We start from the raw sequence: 14,631 nt of genomic DNA, 5'->3' as shown, positions 1-14,631 counted from the left end.
AGGAACTACCAAGGGAAGGTCCAATATGTGAAGATGACATGATCTGCGAAAATATATATCGCTCGACGGTGAAAAGAGATTCGGCGGGAAGGTATATAGTCGATCTCCCATTCAAAGCAGACCCAAAGGTGGGTGCATTTAATAGTTCAAATATTTAGGTACGTGGCTCTAAGTCAATTTCTAAGAAATGAACAGTCACTGGCTCGAAAGCCTTAACTAAAGGTCATGTATGATGACGGCATTAATGAATACTTGTCTCTGGGGCATATGTATCTGGTGCCTGCTCCTAAGGGAGGATCAGAAAGCTGTTTTTATCTGCCTCATCATGGTGTGTATAAGCCCGATAGCGTATCCACGAAATTGAGAGTAGTTTTTAGCGCGTCGTGTCCCTCGGCGAATGGTAAACGTCTAAATGACTTGTTGTATGTGGGCCCTGTCTTGCAGAAAGACATTGTGACATTGGTTTTGAATTGGAGATTGTACAGGTTTGTCTTCAATGCGGATATCACCAAGATGTATCGCCAAATCTTGGTGAATCCAGAACATGCCAGATATCAAAAGATTTTATACCGATCGGATCCGGATAGTGAGATTAGGGATTGCCAGTTGAAAACTGTGACGTTCGGCGTTAACTGCGCGCCATACTTGGCATTGCGTACCCTGCTCCAGTTGGCGGATGATGAGGAACGGAAATTTCCACTAGGGTCAAGGGTTCTGAGAAACAATATGTATGTTGAAGATGCGCTGGCTGGTGCACACTCGGTCTCTGAGGCAATTTGTGCGAGGAAAGAATTAGATGGAATTCTTTTGTCTGGCGGGTTTGAACTTCGCAAGTGGACTTCTAATGCGAAGCAAATTCTAGAGGATTTGCCCCGAGATAATCTCTTATGCGAAGATTTTTTAGATTTCGACGATAAAAGTTCGGCAAAAACCCTAGGAATTAGGTGGAACGCCAAAACGGATTCCTTTTATTTTGTCTCTGAGAAGTTGAAAAACAAGGAAACGTTCACCAAGAGGGAAGTTCTATCAATCATAGCCCGACTCTTTGACCCTTTGGGATGGTTATCTCCAGTCATAGTTACGGCAAAGATATTGATGCAACAGCTATGGCTGGATAAAACTGGATGGGATGATTCCCTAAAGCAACTATCTCCGATAAAGTGGAGACAGTTTATTAGAAGTTATGTTGATATTGATAAAATAAATATACCACGGTGGATTCGATACACAGCCGACTCCGAAATCGAGTTTCACGGGTTCTGTGACTCTTCGGAACTTGCGTATGCGGCTGTATTATACGCGAGGGTGAAGTGGGGTAGTGAGATACACACAAGTTTACTTGTTTCTAAGTCGAGGGTGGCGCCTATTAAAAAACTGTCTCTGCCTAGGCTAGAATTGTGCGGAGCTTTGCTTCTAGCAGAGTTGATAAATGTATTTTTGCCTCAAATGGATGTAACTAATCGTCCACTATACTTATGGTCGGACTCAACAATAGTACTTGCATGGCTTAAAAAGCCATCACATACGTGGACCACCTTTGTGGCGAACAGGGTTGCCAAAATTCAAGACATAGTAGGGGGCTGTTGGCGTCATGTCTCCACTTACGACAATCCCGCTGATCTAGCAACCCGGAGGGTAACTCCTGCAGAATTGAAGGACAACGCACTTTGGAGGTCAGGACAGTCGTGGTTAAAAGACGAGGATAGATTGTGGCCCGGAAGTAGGACTATTCCTGAAACAAACATTGAAGCGAAGCCATTGCAGGTTCATGTCGATAGATTAGCGGAATTGGACGACATGCTTGAACGTTTTTCGTGTCTCTCGAGGGCATTACACGTAATTGCGTATATGTTTAGATTTTTCCACGCTACACACCCTGCCTCTAGAGGAAGAATAAAGTACGATACCTTGCGACTGACGTCTAACGAGTTGCACCCATTCATTCTTTCTCCTACGAGCTGGTTTGCTAAGCTTTATATTCGGTTTATCCATAGACTGACTCTACATGGGGGACCTCAACTTATGCTGGCAACAATACGACTTGAGTGCTGGATTCTGAAAGCAAAACATGTCATCAAGTCCTGTGTCCGATCTTGCAAAGAATGCGTATTGGCACGTCGGTCCAAACAGGTCCAAATAATGGCTGCCCTTCCCCCAGAACGGATAACTTTCAGTCGCCCGTTTGCAAATACCGGGGTTGACTTCGCAGGTCCATTTGACCTGAAAAACTTCGCGGGAAGAGGCTGTCGTATTACCAAAGGTTACATCTGTCTCTATGTCTGTTTCGCCACGAAGGCGATTCACCTGGAAGCCGTTAGCGATCTGTCCACACCTGATTTCTTGGCCGCGTTGACTCGATTTGTCTCGCGTCGAGGTTGTCCCAATAGGATATACTCTGACAACGGTCGCAACTTTGTGGGTGCCGCCAAAGAGATAAAAGCCAACTTGAGGAAGTCATTAGCAGAACTTAAGTCGGAAGCCACTTTGCGTTACGGCCACCAAAGCCTGGAATGGCACTTCATCCCTGCAGATGCTCCCCACATGGGAGGATTGTGGGAGGCAGGTGTCAAAAGCTGAAAGACTCACTTAAAAAAATTGTCCCCCGCCGAACCTGAGGAATTGCCAATAAAAACTTCTCTCCTAAATAGGTGGCGTAGATTAAAGCAAGTACAACAAGAATTTTGTAGAAGATGGAAATCGGACTACCTTAAAGAGCTACACAAGAGGAATAAGTGGCAAAGGCCCTCCGTAGATCTCAAGTTAGGTGATATGGTGGTTCTGCGGCAAGAACCTGGATGGCGACTGGGCAGAGTTATAAAATTATACTCGGGCTCAGATGGTCATGTTAGAGTGGTTGACCTAAGAACGGCTGCGGGTGTAATAACTCGTCCCATTCACAAACTCGTACTGTTACCTGTCTCCCAATAAAATTACAACATTTCCAATGCCAGTCTTCTGTCTCTATTCCACACTCACTTCGCTAACGGGTTAAAATAGATTTTTTGTCTCTCTGCAGATATGGCTTACTACCAGGAAGATTATCGCTGCCTCCTATGGACACTCGGCATTCTCTCAGATTGTGTCGTCGCTTTTTGGTGTTGCCGCCGACGGAAAAGGCAAGATATGTTGCGAAAAATGAGGTATGCGAGAACTTTTTAGCTATCTCATATCAAATAGACAAGTGTAAGAGCCGGCCTTGCCGTACCTGCTGGTTCGGTCATCATACCATATTACACCCCGTGGACGAACGGAAATTTCAGTGGATGGAAATGACAGCTCTAGTGTCAATGCGACGCACTCGTATCAAAGAGGAGCCAAGGGTGGTTAGAGTTTTGATGGACCCAAATACGCCTACAAGTTATTTCCATGTGACAAACCATTATTTGCCTACCGTATTCGAAGCAGAGAAAGAATATCCAACGGAATTTATCCTCATTGATCGTCACAATGCGGTCCGTACGTTGACCGTTACATTAGAACCAAAGATAGCGGCGTCCCCATATACACCCCTTCGCCCGGTTCATCCGTCATCCGTGTGGAAAAAATTTGATATAGAGGACGTTGCAGACTGCTCCTTTTATTTATTTATTTATTTATTTATTTATTTATTTTCTCTTGGCGAATCCAAGCTGCAAAGCCATATACGGATTCCAAAACTACACAAACCGATGAGTTGCTCGGTGGTTTTAGGAAGAGATGTGGCGCATAAACTTTACCTAGGCCTGCCAGAAAAGACAGAGGGTATGCCCTACATACAAAATACCATTTTTGGATGGGCGTTTTTTGGAAGCATGGAAGTGGACCATGAAACAATCCCATTTGTATCTTAAATATAAATTACATTGAGGTGGCCCTGAGTGGGCGCTATTTATTTTTTCATATACCATGGTACTGCCTCAGGATAGGACTCAAATATATTATATTACTTAGTAACAATGAATTCTAATTGATTGCATGCCAAAACTGCGTGTGGATTGTATTCGTAGCTAGAGATCTCATATTTTAACCGTATCTATGAATTGATATTTTATTTAAGTATTTACTAGTTTACGTTTAGCACTGACGGTGCAAGGGGGGCGGTATGTTCACGCATGCGGGGGTGCGAATATGCCATATGTAAATCGGAAAACAAACACGGATAATGGCATCCCTGCATGAGTGAACGTATGGCCGTTAACACATCCGATTGTCGCCGTTGAAATACAAGAAATCTTGCATCGATATCTAATGAGAGAAGAGAAGACGTCGTTTTTTCTTTGGTCGGTCTAATACCCACAAGCATCGAGCGCGCAACAAGATTTCCTTGTCATAGAAAACACAGCTTAATCGTGAAAAGGAAAACCGAATAAACTAGCCACCAATAAGGCGTATTGATAAATTGTTTGTTTTAAAACGGCGCGAGTGCGAATCAAAAAACCTATAGTGGCCGCAATTAACTGATTCAAGGCGGCAATCGGGCATTTATTATACATTAAATTAGAAGCATGAATATTATTTATAAAAATTAAACCTCAATAAATCCTAATAATTGTATTGAATATCGTCTAAATCAAAGTCTTCTAATTAATCGGCACTTCGGTGCCCCCTTAAGGCAGATAGGTGAAACCAAGTGAAAGTGTCCGTGGCAAGGTTGTCACCCCAATATTGTCCCATCCAAGGCGAGTGAATCCAACGCCTGTTCTACAGTGTCTCTATAATAAGGGTGACAAAAGAATAAACAAAAGAGGTGTACACCCAAAGAAAAGTGCGCGACAGGCTAGCTCCATCGTTGCCTACACCAAAAGATAAAAAAGGCCGTTGGGTTGGGGGTGCGCCCCAACAGGCATAATAATACAGCAGTTGCTATTCAGACGGAATCGAATAAGAAACAGAACTCTTCATTTCGGGGAAAGGGCAGAGGGACATTGTGGAATCGTCCCATAACCAGAAATGTAAACAAAATGGTATTTCAGGAAAATAATAATGTTGGCCTACCAGGAACCCCAATTCAAATTTTGGATAAACCCACTGGCAACTTAGAATTGAGTACCCCAACTCGTATCAGCGCCAGTGAGGGCAACCAAATTCAAACCAATACATCCACAATATCATTGGAAATAGTATTGCTAGATATTTTCAGAATATGAATTTACAAGGAAATCCTCGCATGTCTCAGAATCATACTCACGACTTATTAGGTTCAAATACAGCACCATTAAATCCGAACAACTCTTATACGAATAATCCCACTAATAGTGCTGGTTTACAGGACCATACGGGGCATATGATGATTATCAGACCAGAAAAGTTTACTTCCATTATACAAAATTGGAATATCAAGTTTGATAGTTACAGTTCTGGATTGGCAATTGATCAATTTTTGTATCGGATAAGGACTTTGGCACGAGAGAATTTTGGTGAAGACTTTAGTGTTATATGCAGAAATCTTCCCATTATACTCTCAGGCAAGGCTAGAGATTGGTATTGGAGATGCCACAAGCAAGTGGACTCCATAGAATGGACATCATTTTGTGCCGCTCTGAAATCTCAGATATGCGGTCGGACTTTGACATTAAAGAGGAGGTTAGAAATCGGAAGATGAAGTCGGGCGAGACATTTGAGCCTTTTTATGATTCGGTATGTTCGATATTGGATAGATTGAGTCAGCCGCTGCCAGAAGAGGAGCTGGTAGAAATTCTGGTAAGAAATTTAAGACCAGAATGTTCGATATTGGATAGATTGAGTCAGCCGCTGCCAGAAGAGGAGCTGGTAGAAATTCTGGTAAGAAATTTAAGACCAGAAATTCGCCATGAGCTCTTGTACGTACCCGTGTTTACAATCCCTCATCTTCGTAATTTAGTGCAGCTTAGGGAGAAATTATTCTCGGAGGAAAGTTATCTCCGAAATTTCTCGTCGAAGTAGATGCCGCTTATGGTGTCAAAAATCCCACAAATTGTTCACAAGGAATTACTATTTTGCAGCGCAATACAGACAAGAAATCATTGCCGGCAACTAACTTATATCCATTACTTCCGTACCATATAAGATATCAATAGTATGTTAAGAAACGCGATCAAAATTTTTCTGTTGATTCTCTCAATTGTTCACAAAAACGGCCTAAACGGTCAACTATTCGCCTACGAATCTTTTATAAAAGACGGAAGTTATATTCGAAATATGTTGTATCAGCCATTATTAATAATGCGGATGATCGACGATATTATGCACGAGTTCACATTTTTGATTTTAAGAAATGTGGTCTATTAGATAGTGGCGCCAATATCTCATGAATTGGCTCTAGAAAACGAAGAATATAGAGATAATCTCTTATGCGAAGATTTTTTAGATTTCGACGATAAAAGTTCGGCAAAAACCCTAGGAATTAGGTGGAACGCCAAAACGGATTCCTTTTATTTTGTCTCTGAGAAGTTGAAAAACAAGGAAACGTTCACCAAGAGGGAAGTTCTATCAATCATAGCCCGACTCTTTGACCCTTTGGGATGGTTATCTCCAGTCATAGTTACGGCAAAGATATTGATGCAACAGCTATGGCTGGATAAAACTGGATGGGATGATTCCCTAAAGCAACTATCTCTGATAAAGTGGAGACAGTTTATTAGAAGTTATGTTTATATTGATCAAATAAATATACCACGGTGGATTCGATACACAGCCGACTCCGAAATCGAGTTTCACGGGTTCTGTGACTCTTCGGAACTTGCGTATGCGGCTGTATTATACGCGAGGGTGAAGTGGGGTAGTGAGATACACACAAGTTTACTTGTTTCTAAGTCGAGGGTGGCGCCTATTAAAAAACTGTCTCTGCCTAGGCTAGAATTGTGCGGAGCTTTGCTTCTAGCAGAGTTGATAAATGTATTTTTGCCTCAAATGGATGTAACTAATCGTCCACTATACTTATGGTCGGACTCAACAATAGTACTTGCATGGCTTAAAAAGCCATCACATACGTGGACCACCTTTGTGGCGAACAGGGTTGCCAAAATTCAAGACATAGTAGGGGGCTGTTGGCGTCATGTCTCCACTTACGACAATCCCGCTGATCTAGCAACCCGGAGGGTAACTCCTTCAGAATTGAAGGACAACGCACTTTGGTGGTCAGGACCGTCGTGGTTAAAAGACGAGGATAGATTGTGGTCCGGAAGTAGGACTATTCCTGAAACAAACATTGAAGCGAAGCCATTGCAGTTTCATGTCGATAGATTAGCGGAATTGGACGACATGCTTGAACGTTTTTCGTGTCTCTCAAGGGCATTACACGTAATTGCGTATATGTTTAGATTTTTCCACGCTACACACCCTGCCTCTAGAGGAAGAATAAAGTACGATACCTTGCGACTGACGTCTAACGAGTTGCACCCATTCATTCTTTCTCCTACGAGCTGGTTTGCTAAGCTTTATATTCGGTTTATCCATAGACTGACTCTACATGGGGGACCTCAACTTATGCTGGCAACAATACGACTTGAGTGCTGGATTCTGAAAGCAAAAAATGTCATCAAGTCCTGTGTCCGATCTTGCAAAGAATGCGTATTGGCACGTCGGTCCAAACAGGTCCAAATAATGGCTGCCCTTCCCCCAGAACGGACAACTTTCAGTCGCCCGTTTGCAAATACCGGGGTTGACTTCGCAGGTCCATTTGACCTGAAAAACTTCGCGGGAAGAGGCTGTCGTATTACCAAAGGTTACATCTGTCTCTCTGTCTGTTTCGCCACGAAGGCGATTCACCTGGAAGCCGTTAGCGATCTGTCCACACCTGATTTCTTGGCCGCGTTGACTCGATTTGTCTCGCGTCGAGGTTGTCCCAATAGGATATACTCTGACAACGGTCGCAACTTTGTGGGTGCCGCCAAAGAGATAAAAGCCAACTTGAGGAAGTCATTAGCAGAACTTAAGTCGGAAGCCACTTTGCGTTACGGCCACCAAAGCCGGGAATGGCACTTCATCCCTGCAGATGCTCCCCACATGGGAGGATTGTGGGAGGCAGGTGTCAAAAGCTGAAAGACTCACTTAAAAAAATTGTCCCCCGCCGAACCTGAGGAATTGCCAATAAAAACTTCTCTCCTAAATAGGTGGCGTAGATTAAAGCAAGTACAACAAGAATTTTGTAGAAGATGGAAATCGGACTACCTTAAAGAGCTACACAAGAGGAATAAGTGGCAAAGGCCCTCCGTAGATCTCAAGTTAGGTGATATGGTGGTTCTGCGGCAAGAACCTGGATGGCGACTGGGCAGAGTTATAAAATTATACTCGGGCTCAGATGGTCATGTTAGAGTGGTTGACCTAAGAACGGCTACGGGTGTAATAACTCGTCCCATTCACAAACTCGTACTGTTACCTGTCTCCCAATAAAATTACAACATTTCCAATGCCAGTCTTCTGTCTCTATTCCACACTCACTTCGCTAACGGGTTAAAATAGATTTTTTGTCTCTCTGCAGATATGGCTTACTACCAGGAAGATTATCGCTGCCTCCTATGGACACTCGGCATTCTCTCAGATTGTGTCGTCGCTTTTTGGTGTTGCCGCCGACGGAAAAGGCAAGATATGTTGCGAAAAATGAGGTATGCGAGAACTGTTTAGCTATCTCACATCAAATAGACAAGTGTAAGAGCCGGCCTTGCCGTACCTGCTGGTTCGGTCATCATACCATATTACACCCCGTGGACGAACGGAAATTTCAGTGGATGGAAATGACAGCTCTAGTGTCAATGCGACGCACTCGTATCAAAGAGGAGCCAAGGGTGGTTAGAGTTTTGATGGACCCAAATACGCCTACAAGTTATTTCCATGTGACAAACCATTATTTGCCTACCGTATTCGAAGCAGAGAAAGAATATCCAACGGAATTTATCCTCATTGATCGTCACAATGCGGTCCGTACGTTGACCGTTACATTATAACCAAAGATAGCGGCGTCCCCATATACGCCCCTTCGCCCGGTTCATCCGTCATCCGTGTGGAAAAAATTTGATATAGAGGACGTTGCAGACTGCTCCTTTTATTTATTTATTTATTTATTTATTTTCTCTTGGCGAATCCAAGCTGCAAAGCCATATACGGATTCCAAAACTACACAAACCGATGAGTTGCTCGGTGGTTTTAGGAAGAGATGTGGCGCATAAACTTTACCTAGGCCTGCCAGAAAAGACAGAGGGTATGCCCTACATACAAAATACCATTTTTGGATGGGCGTTTTTTGGAAGCATGGAAGTGGACCATGAAACAATCCCATTTGTATCTTAAATATAAATTACATTGAGGTGGCCCTGAGTGGGCGCTATTTATTTTTTCATATACCATGGTACTGCCTCAGGATAGGACTCAAATATATTATATTACTTAGTAACAATGAATTCTAATTGATTGCATGCCAAAACTGCGTGTGGATTGTATTCGTAGCTAGAGATCTCATATTTTAACCGTATCTATGAATTGATATTTTATTTAAGTATTTACTAGTTTACGTTTAGCACTGACGGTGCAAGGGGGGCGGTATGTTCACGCATGCGGGGGTGCGAATATGCCATATGTAAATCGGAAAACAAACACGGATAATGGCATCCCTGCATGAGTGAACGTATGGCCGTTAACACATCCGATTGTCGCCGTTGAAATACAAGAAATCTTGCATCGATATCTAATGAGAGAAGAGAAGACGTCGTTTTTTCTTTGGTCGGTCTAATACCCACAAGCATCGAGCGCGCAACAAGATTTCCTTGTCATAGAAAACACAGCTTAATCGTGAAAAGGAAAACCGAATAAACTAGCCACCAATAAGGCGTATTGATAAATTGTTTGTTTTAAAACGGCGCGAGTGCGAATCAAAAAACCTAGTGGCCGCAATTAACTGATTCAAGGCGGCAATCGGGCATTTATTATACATTAAATTAGAAGCATGAATATTATTTATAAAAATTAAACCTCAATAAATCCTAATAATTGTATTGAATATCGTCTAAATCAAAGTCTTCTAATTAATCGGCACTTCGGTGCCCCCTTAAGGCAGATAGGTGAAACCAAGTGAAAGTGTCCGTGGCAAGGTTGTCACCCCAATATTGTCCCATCCAAGGCGAGTGAATCCAACGCCTGTTCTACAGTGTCTCTATAATAAGGGTGACAAAAGAATAAACAAAAGAGGTGTACACCCAAAGAAAAGTGCGCGACAGGCTAGCTCCATCGTTGCCTACACCAAAAGATAAAAAAGGCCGTTGGGTTGGGGGTGCGCCCCAACAGGCATAATAATACAGCAGTTGCTATTCAGACGGAATCGAATAAGAAACAGAACTCTTCATTTCGGGGAAAGGGCAGAGGGACATTGTGGAATCGTCCCATAACCAGAAATGTAAACAAAATGGTATTTCAGGAAAATAATAATGTTGGCCTACCAGGAACCCCAATTCAAATTTTGGATAAACCCACTGGCAACTTAGAATTGAGTACCCCAACTCGTATCAGCGCCAGTGAGGGCAACCAAATTCAAACCAATACATCCACAATATCATTGGAAATAGTATTGCTAGATATTTTCAGAATATGAATTTACAAGGAAATCCTCGCATGTCTCAGAATCATACTCACGACTTATTAGGTTCAAATACAGCACCATTAAATCCGAACAACTCTTATACGAATAATCCCACTAATAGTGCTGGTTTACAGGACCATACGGGGCATATGATGATTATCAGACCAGAAAAGTTTACTTCCATTATACAAAATTGGAATATCAAGTTTGATAGTTACAGTTCTGGATTGGCAATTGATCAATTTTTGTATCGGATAAGGACTTTGGCACGAGAGAATTTTGGTGAAGACTTTAGTGTTATATGCAGAAATCTTCCCATTATACTCTCAGGCAAGGCTAGAGATTGGTATTGGAGATGCCACAAGCAAGTGGACTCCATAGAATGGACATCATTTTGTGCCGCTCTGAAATCTCAGATATGCGGTCGGACTTTGACATTAAAGAGGAGGTTAGAAATCGGAAGATGAAGTCGGGCGAGACATTTGAGCCTTTTTATGATTCGGTATGTTCGATATTGGATAGATTGAGTCAGCCGCTGCCAGAAGAGGAGCTGGTAGAAATTCTGGTAAGAAATTTAAGACCAGAATGTTCGATATTGGATAGATTGAGTCAGCCGCTGCCAGAAGAGGAGCTGGTAGAAATTCTGGTAAGAAATTTAAGACCAGAAATTCGCCATGAGCTCTTGTACGTACCCGTGTTTACAATCCCTCATCTTCGTAATTTAGTGCAGCTTAGGGAGAAATTATTCTCCGAGGAAAGTTATCTCCGAAATTTCTCGTCGAAGTAGATGCCGCTTATGGTGTCAAAAATCCCACAAATTGTTCACAAGGAATTACTATTTTGCAGCGCAATACAGACAAGAAATCATTGCCGGCAACTAACTTATATCCATTACTTCCGTACCATATAAGATATCAATAGTATGTTAAGAAACGCGATCAAATTTTTTCTGTTGATTCTCTCAATTGTTCACAAAAACGGCCTAAACGGTCAACTATTCGCCTACGAATCTTTTATAAAAGACGGAAGTTATATTCGAAATATGTTGTATCAGCCATTATTAATAATGCGGATGATCGACGATATTATGCACGAGTTCACATTTTTGATTTTAAGAAATGTGGTCTATTAGATAGTGGCGCCAATATCTCATGAATTGGCTCTAGAAAACGAAGAATATAGAGATAATCTCTTATGCGAAGATTTTTTAGATTTCGACGATAAAAGTTCGGCAAAAACCCTAGGAATTAGGTGGAACGCCAAAACGGATTCCTTTTATTTTGTCTCTGAGAAGTTGAAAAACAAGGAAACGTTCACCAAGAGGGAAGTTCTATCAATCATAGCCCGACTCTTTGACCCTTTGGGATGGTTATCTCCAGTCATAGTTACGGCAAAGATATTGATGCAACAGCTATGGCTGGATAAAACTGGATGGGATGATTCCCTAAAGCAACTATCTCTGATAAAGTGGAGACAGTTTATTAGAAGTTATGTTTATATTGATCAAATAAATATACCACGGTGGATTCGATACACAGCCGACTCCGAAATCGAGTTTCACGGGTTCTGTGACTCTTCGGAACTTGCGTATGCGGCTGTATTATACGCGAGGGTGAAGTGGGGTAGTGAGATACACACAAGTTTACTTGTTTCTAAGTCGAGGGTGGCGCCTATTAAAAAACTGTCTCTGCCTAGGCTAGAATTGTGCGGAGCTTTGCTTCTAGCAGAGTTGATAAATGTATTTTTGCCTCAAATGGATGTAACTAATCGTCCACTATACTTATGGTCGGACTCAACAATAGTACTTGCATGGCTTAAAAAGCCATCACATACGTGGACCACCTTTGTGGCGAACAGGGTTGCCAAAATTCAAGACATAGTAGGGGGCTGTTGGCGTCATGTCTCCACTTACGACAATCCCGCTGATCTAGCAACCCGGAGGGTAACTCCTTCAGAATTGAAGGACAACGCACTTTGGTGGTCAGGACCGTCGTGGTTAAAAGACGAGGATAGATTGTGGTCCGGAAGTAGGACTATTCCTGAAACAAACATTGAAGCGAAGCCATTGCAGTTTCATGTCGATAGATTAGCGGAATTGGACGACATGCTTGAACGTTTTTCGTGTCTCTCAAGGGCATTACACGTAATTGCGTATATGTTTAGATTTTTCCACGCTACACACCCTGCCTCTAGAGGAAGAATAAAGTACGATACCTTGCGACTGACGTCTAACGAGTTGCACCCATTCATTCTTTCTCCTACGAGCTGGTTTGCTAAGCTTTATATTCGGTTTATCCATAGACTGACTCTACATGGGGGACCTCAACTTATGCTGGCAACAATACGACTTGAGTGCTGGATTCTGAAAGCAAAAAATGTCATCAAGTCCTGTGTCCGTTCTTGCAAAGAATGCGTATTGGCACGTCGGTCCAAACAGGTCCAAATAATGGCTGCCCTTCCCCCAGAACGGACAACTTTCAGTCGCCCGTTTGCAAATACCGGGGTTGACTTCGCAGGTCCATTTGACCTGAAAAACTTCGCGGGAAGAGGCTGTCGTATTACCAAAGGTTACATCTGTCTCTATGTCTGTTTCGCCACGAAGGCGATTCACCTGGAAGCCGTTAGCGATCTGTCCACACCTGATTTCTTGGCCGCGTTGACTCGATTTGTCTCGCGTCGAGGTTGTCCCAATAGGATATACTCTGACAACGGTCGCAACGTTGTGGGTGCCGCCAAAGAGATAAAAGCCAACTTGAGGAAGTCATTAGCAGAACTTAAGTCGGAAGCCACTTTGCGTTACGGCCACCAAAGCCTGGAATGGCACTTCATCCCTGCAGATGCTCCCCACATGGGAGGATTGTGGGAGGCAGGTGTCAAAAACTGCAAGACTCACTTAAAAAAATTGCAGGACAAATCCGTCATACCTATGAGGAGTTTTGTATTATACTGGCAGCGATTGAATCCTGCCTCAACTCACGTCCTCTTACACCCATGTCAGAGAGCCACGACGATTTCGCAGTTTTGACTCCAGGTCATTTCTTAATTGGTGCCTCTTTACTGTCCCCCGCCGAACCTGAGGAATTGCCAATAAAAACTTCTCTCCTAAATAGGTGGCGTAGATTAAAGCAAGTACAACAAGAATTTTGTAGAAGATGGAAATCGGACTACCTTAAAGAGCTACACAAGAGGAATAAGTGGCAAAGGCCCTCCGTAGATCTCAAGTTAGGTGATATGGTGGTTCTGCGGCAAGAACCTGGATGGCGACTGGGCAGAGTTATAAAATTATACTCGGGCTCAGATGGTCATGTTAGAGTGGTTGACCTAAGAACGGCTACGGGTGTAATAACTCGTCCCATTCACAAACTCGTACTGTTACCTCTCTCCCAATAAAATTACAACATTTCCAATGCCAGTCTTCTGTCTCTATTCCACACTCACTTCGCTAACGGGTTAAAATAGATTTTTTGTCTCTCTGCAGATATGGCTTACTACCAGGAAGATTATCGCTGCCTCCTATGTGACACTCGGCATTCTCTCAGATTGTGTCGTCGCTTTTTGGTGTTGCCGCCGACGGAAAAGGCAAGATATGCTGCGAAGAATGAGGTATGCGAGAACTGTTTAGCTATCTCACATCAAATAGACAAGTGTAAGAGCGGGCCTTGCCGTACCTGCTGGTTCGGTCATCATACCATATTACACCCCGTGAACGAACGGAAATTTCAGTGGATGGAAATTACAGCTCTAGTGTCAATGCGACGCACTCGTGTCAAAGAGGAGCCAAGGGTGGTTAGAGTTTTGATGGACCCAAATACGCCTACAAGTTATTTCCATGTGACAAACCATTATTTGCCTACCGTATTCGAAGCAGAGAAAGAATATCCAACGGAATTTATCCTCATTGATCGTCACAATGCGGTCCGTACGTTGACCGTTACATTAGAACCAAAGATAGCGGCGTCCCCATATACGCCCCTTCGCCCGGTTCATCCGTCATCCGTGTGGAAAAAATTTGATATAGAGGACGTTGCAGACTGCTCCTTTTATTTACCGATGAGTTGCTCGGTGGTTTTAGGAAGAGATGTGGCGCATAAACTTTACCTAGGCCT

At 42.9% G+C, this 14,631-nt stretch overlaps 2 protein-coding genes across 2 annotated transcripts; both read left to right on the top strand.

Moving 5' to 3' along the window:
• The first annotated feature begins 225 nt into the window (after positions 1 to 225).
• LOC142235462 (uncharacterized) lies at positions 226 to 5,126 on the top strand. The gene is made up of 4 exons (XM_075306718.1): positions 226 to 2,552; positions 2,649 to 2,909; positions 3,017 to 3,452; positions 4,785 to 5,126. The coding sequence occupies exons 1-4, from the start codon at positions 226 to 228 to the stop codon at positions 5,124 to 5,126; spliced, it is 3,366 nt and encodes a 1,121-aa protein (XP_075162833.1).
• A 5,407-nt stretch (positions 5,127 to 10,533) lies between these two features.
• On the top strand, positions 10,534 to 13,915 carry LOC142235461 (uncharacterized). Its single transcript, XM_075306717.1, has 5 exons — positions 10,534 to 10,973; positions 11,048 to 11,241; positions 11,310 to 11,398; positions 11,658 to 13,407; positions 13,479 to 13,915. Exons 1-5 carry the CDS (start codon positions 10,534 to 10,536, stop codon positions 13,913 to 13,915), a joined length of 2,910 nt encoding a protein of 969 aa, XP_075162832.1.
• Positions 13,916 to 14,631: the final 716 nt, after the last annotated feature.

This window comes from Haematobia irritans, chromosome 4 (genome assembly GCF_050003625.1).
Source record: "Haematobia irritans isolate KBUSLIRL chromosome 4, ASM5000362v1, whole genome shotgun sequence".
Classification (NCBI taxonomy): Eukaryota; Metazoa; Arthropoda; class Insecta; order Diptera; family Muscidae; genus Haematobia; species Haematobia irritans.
This window is presented reverse-complemented; position numbering and strand designations above follow the sequence as displayed.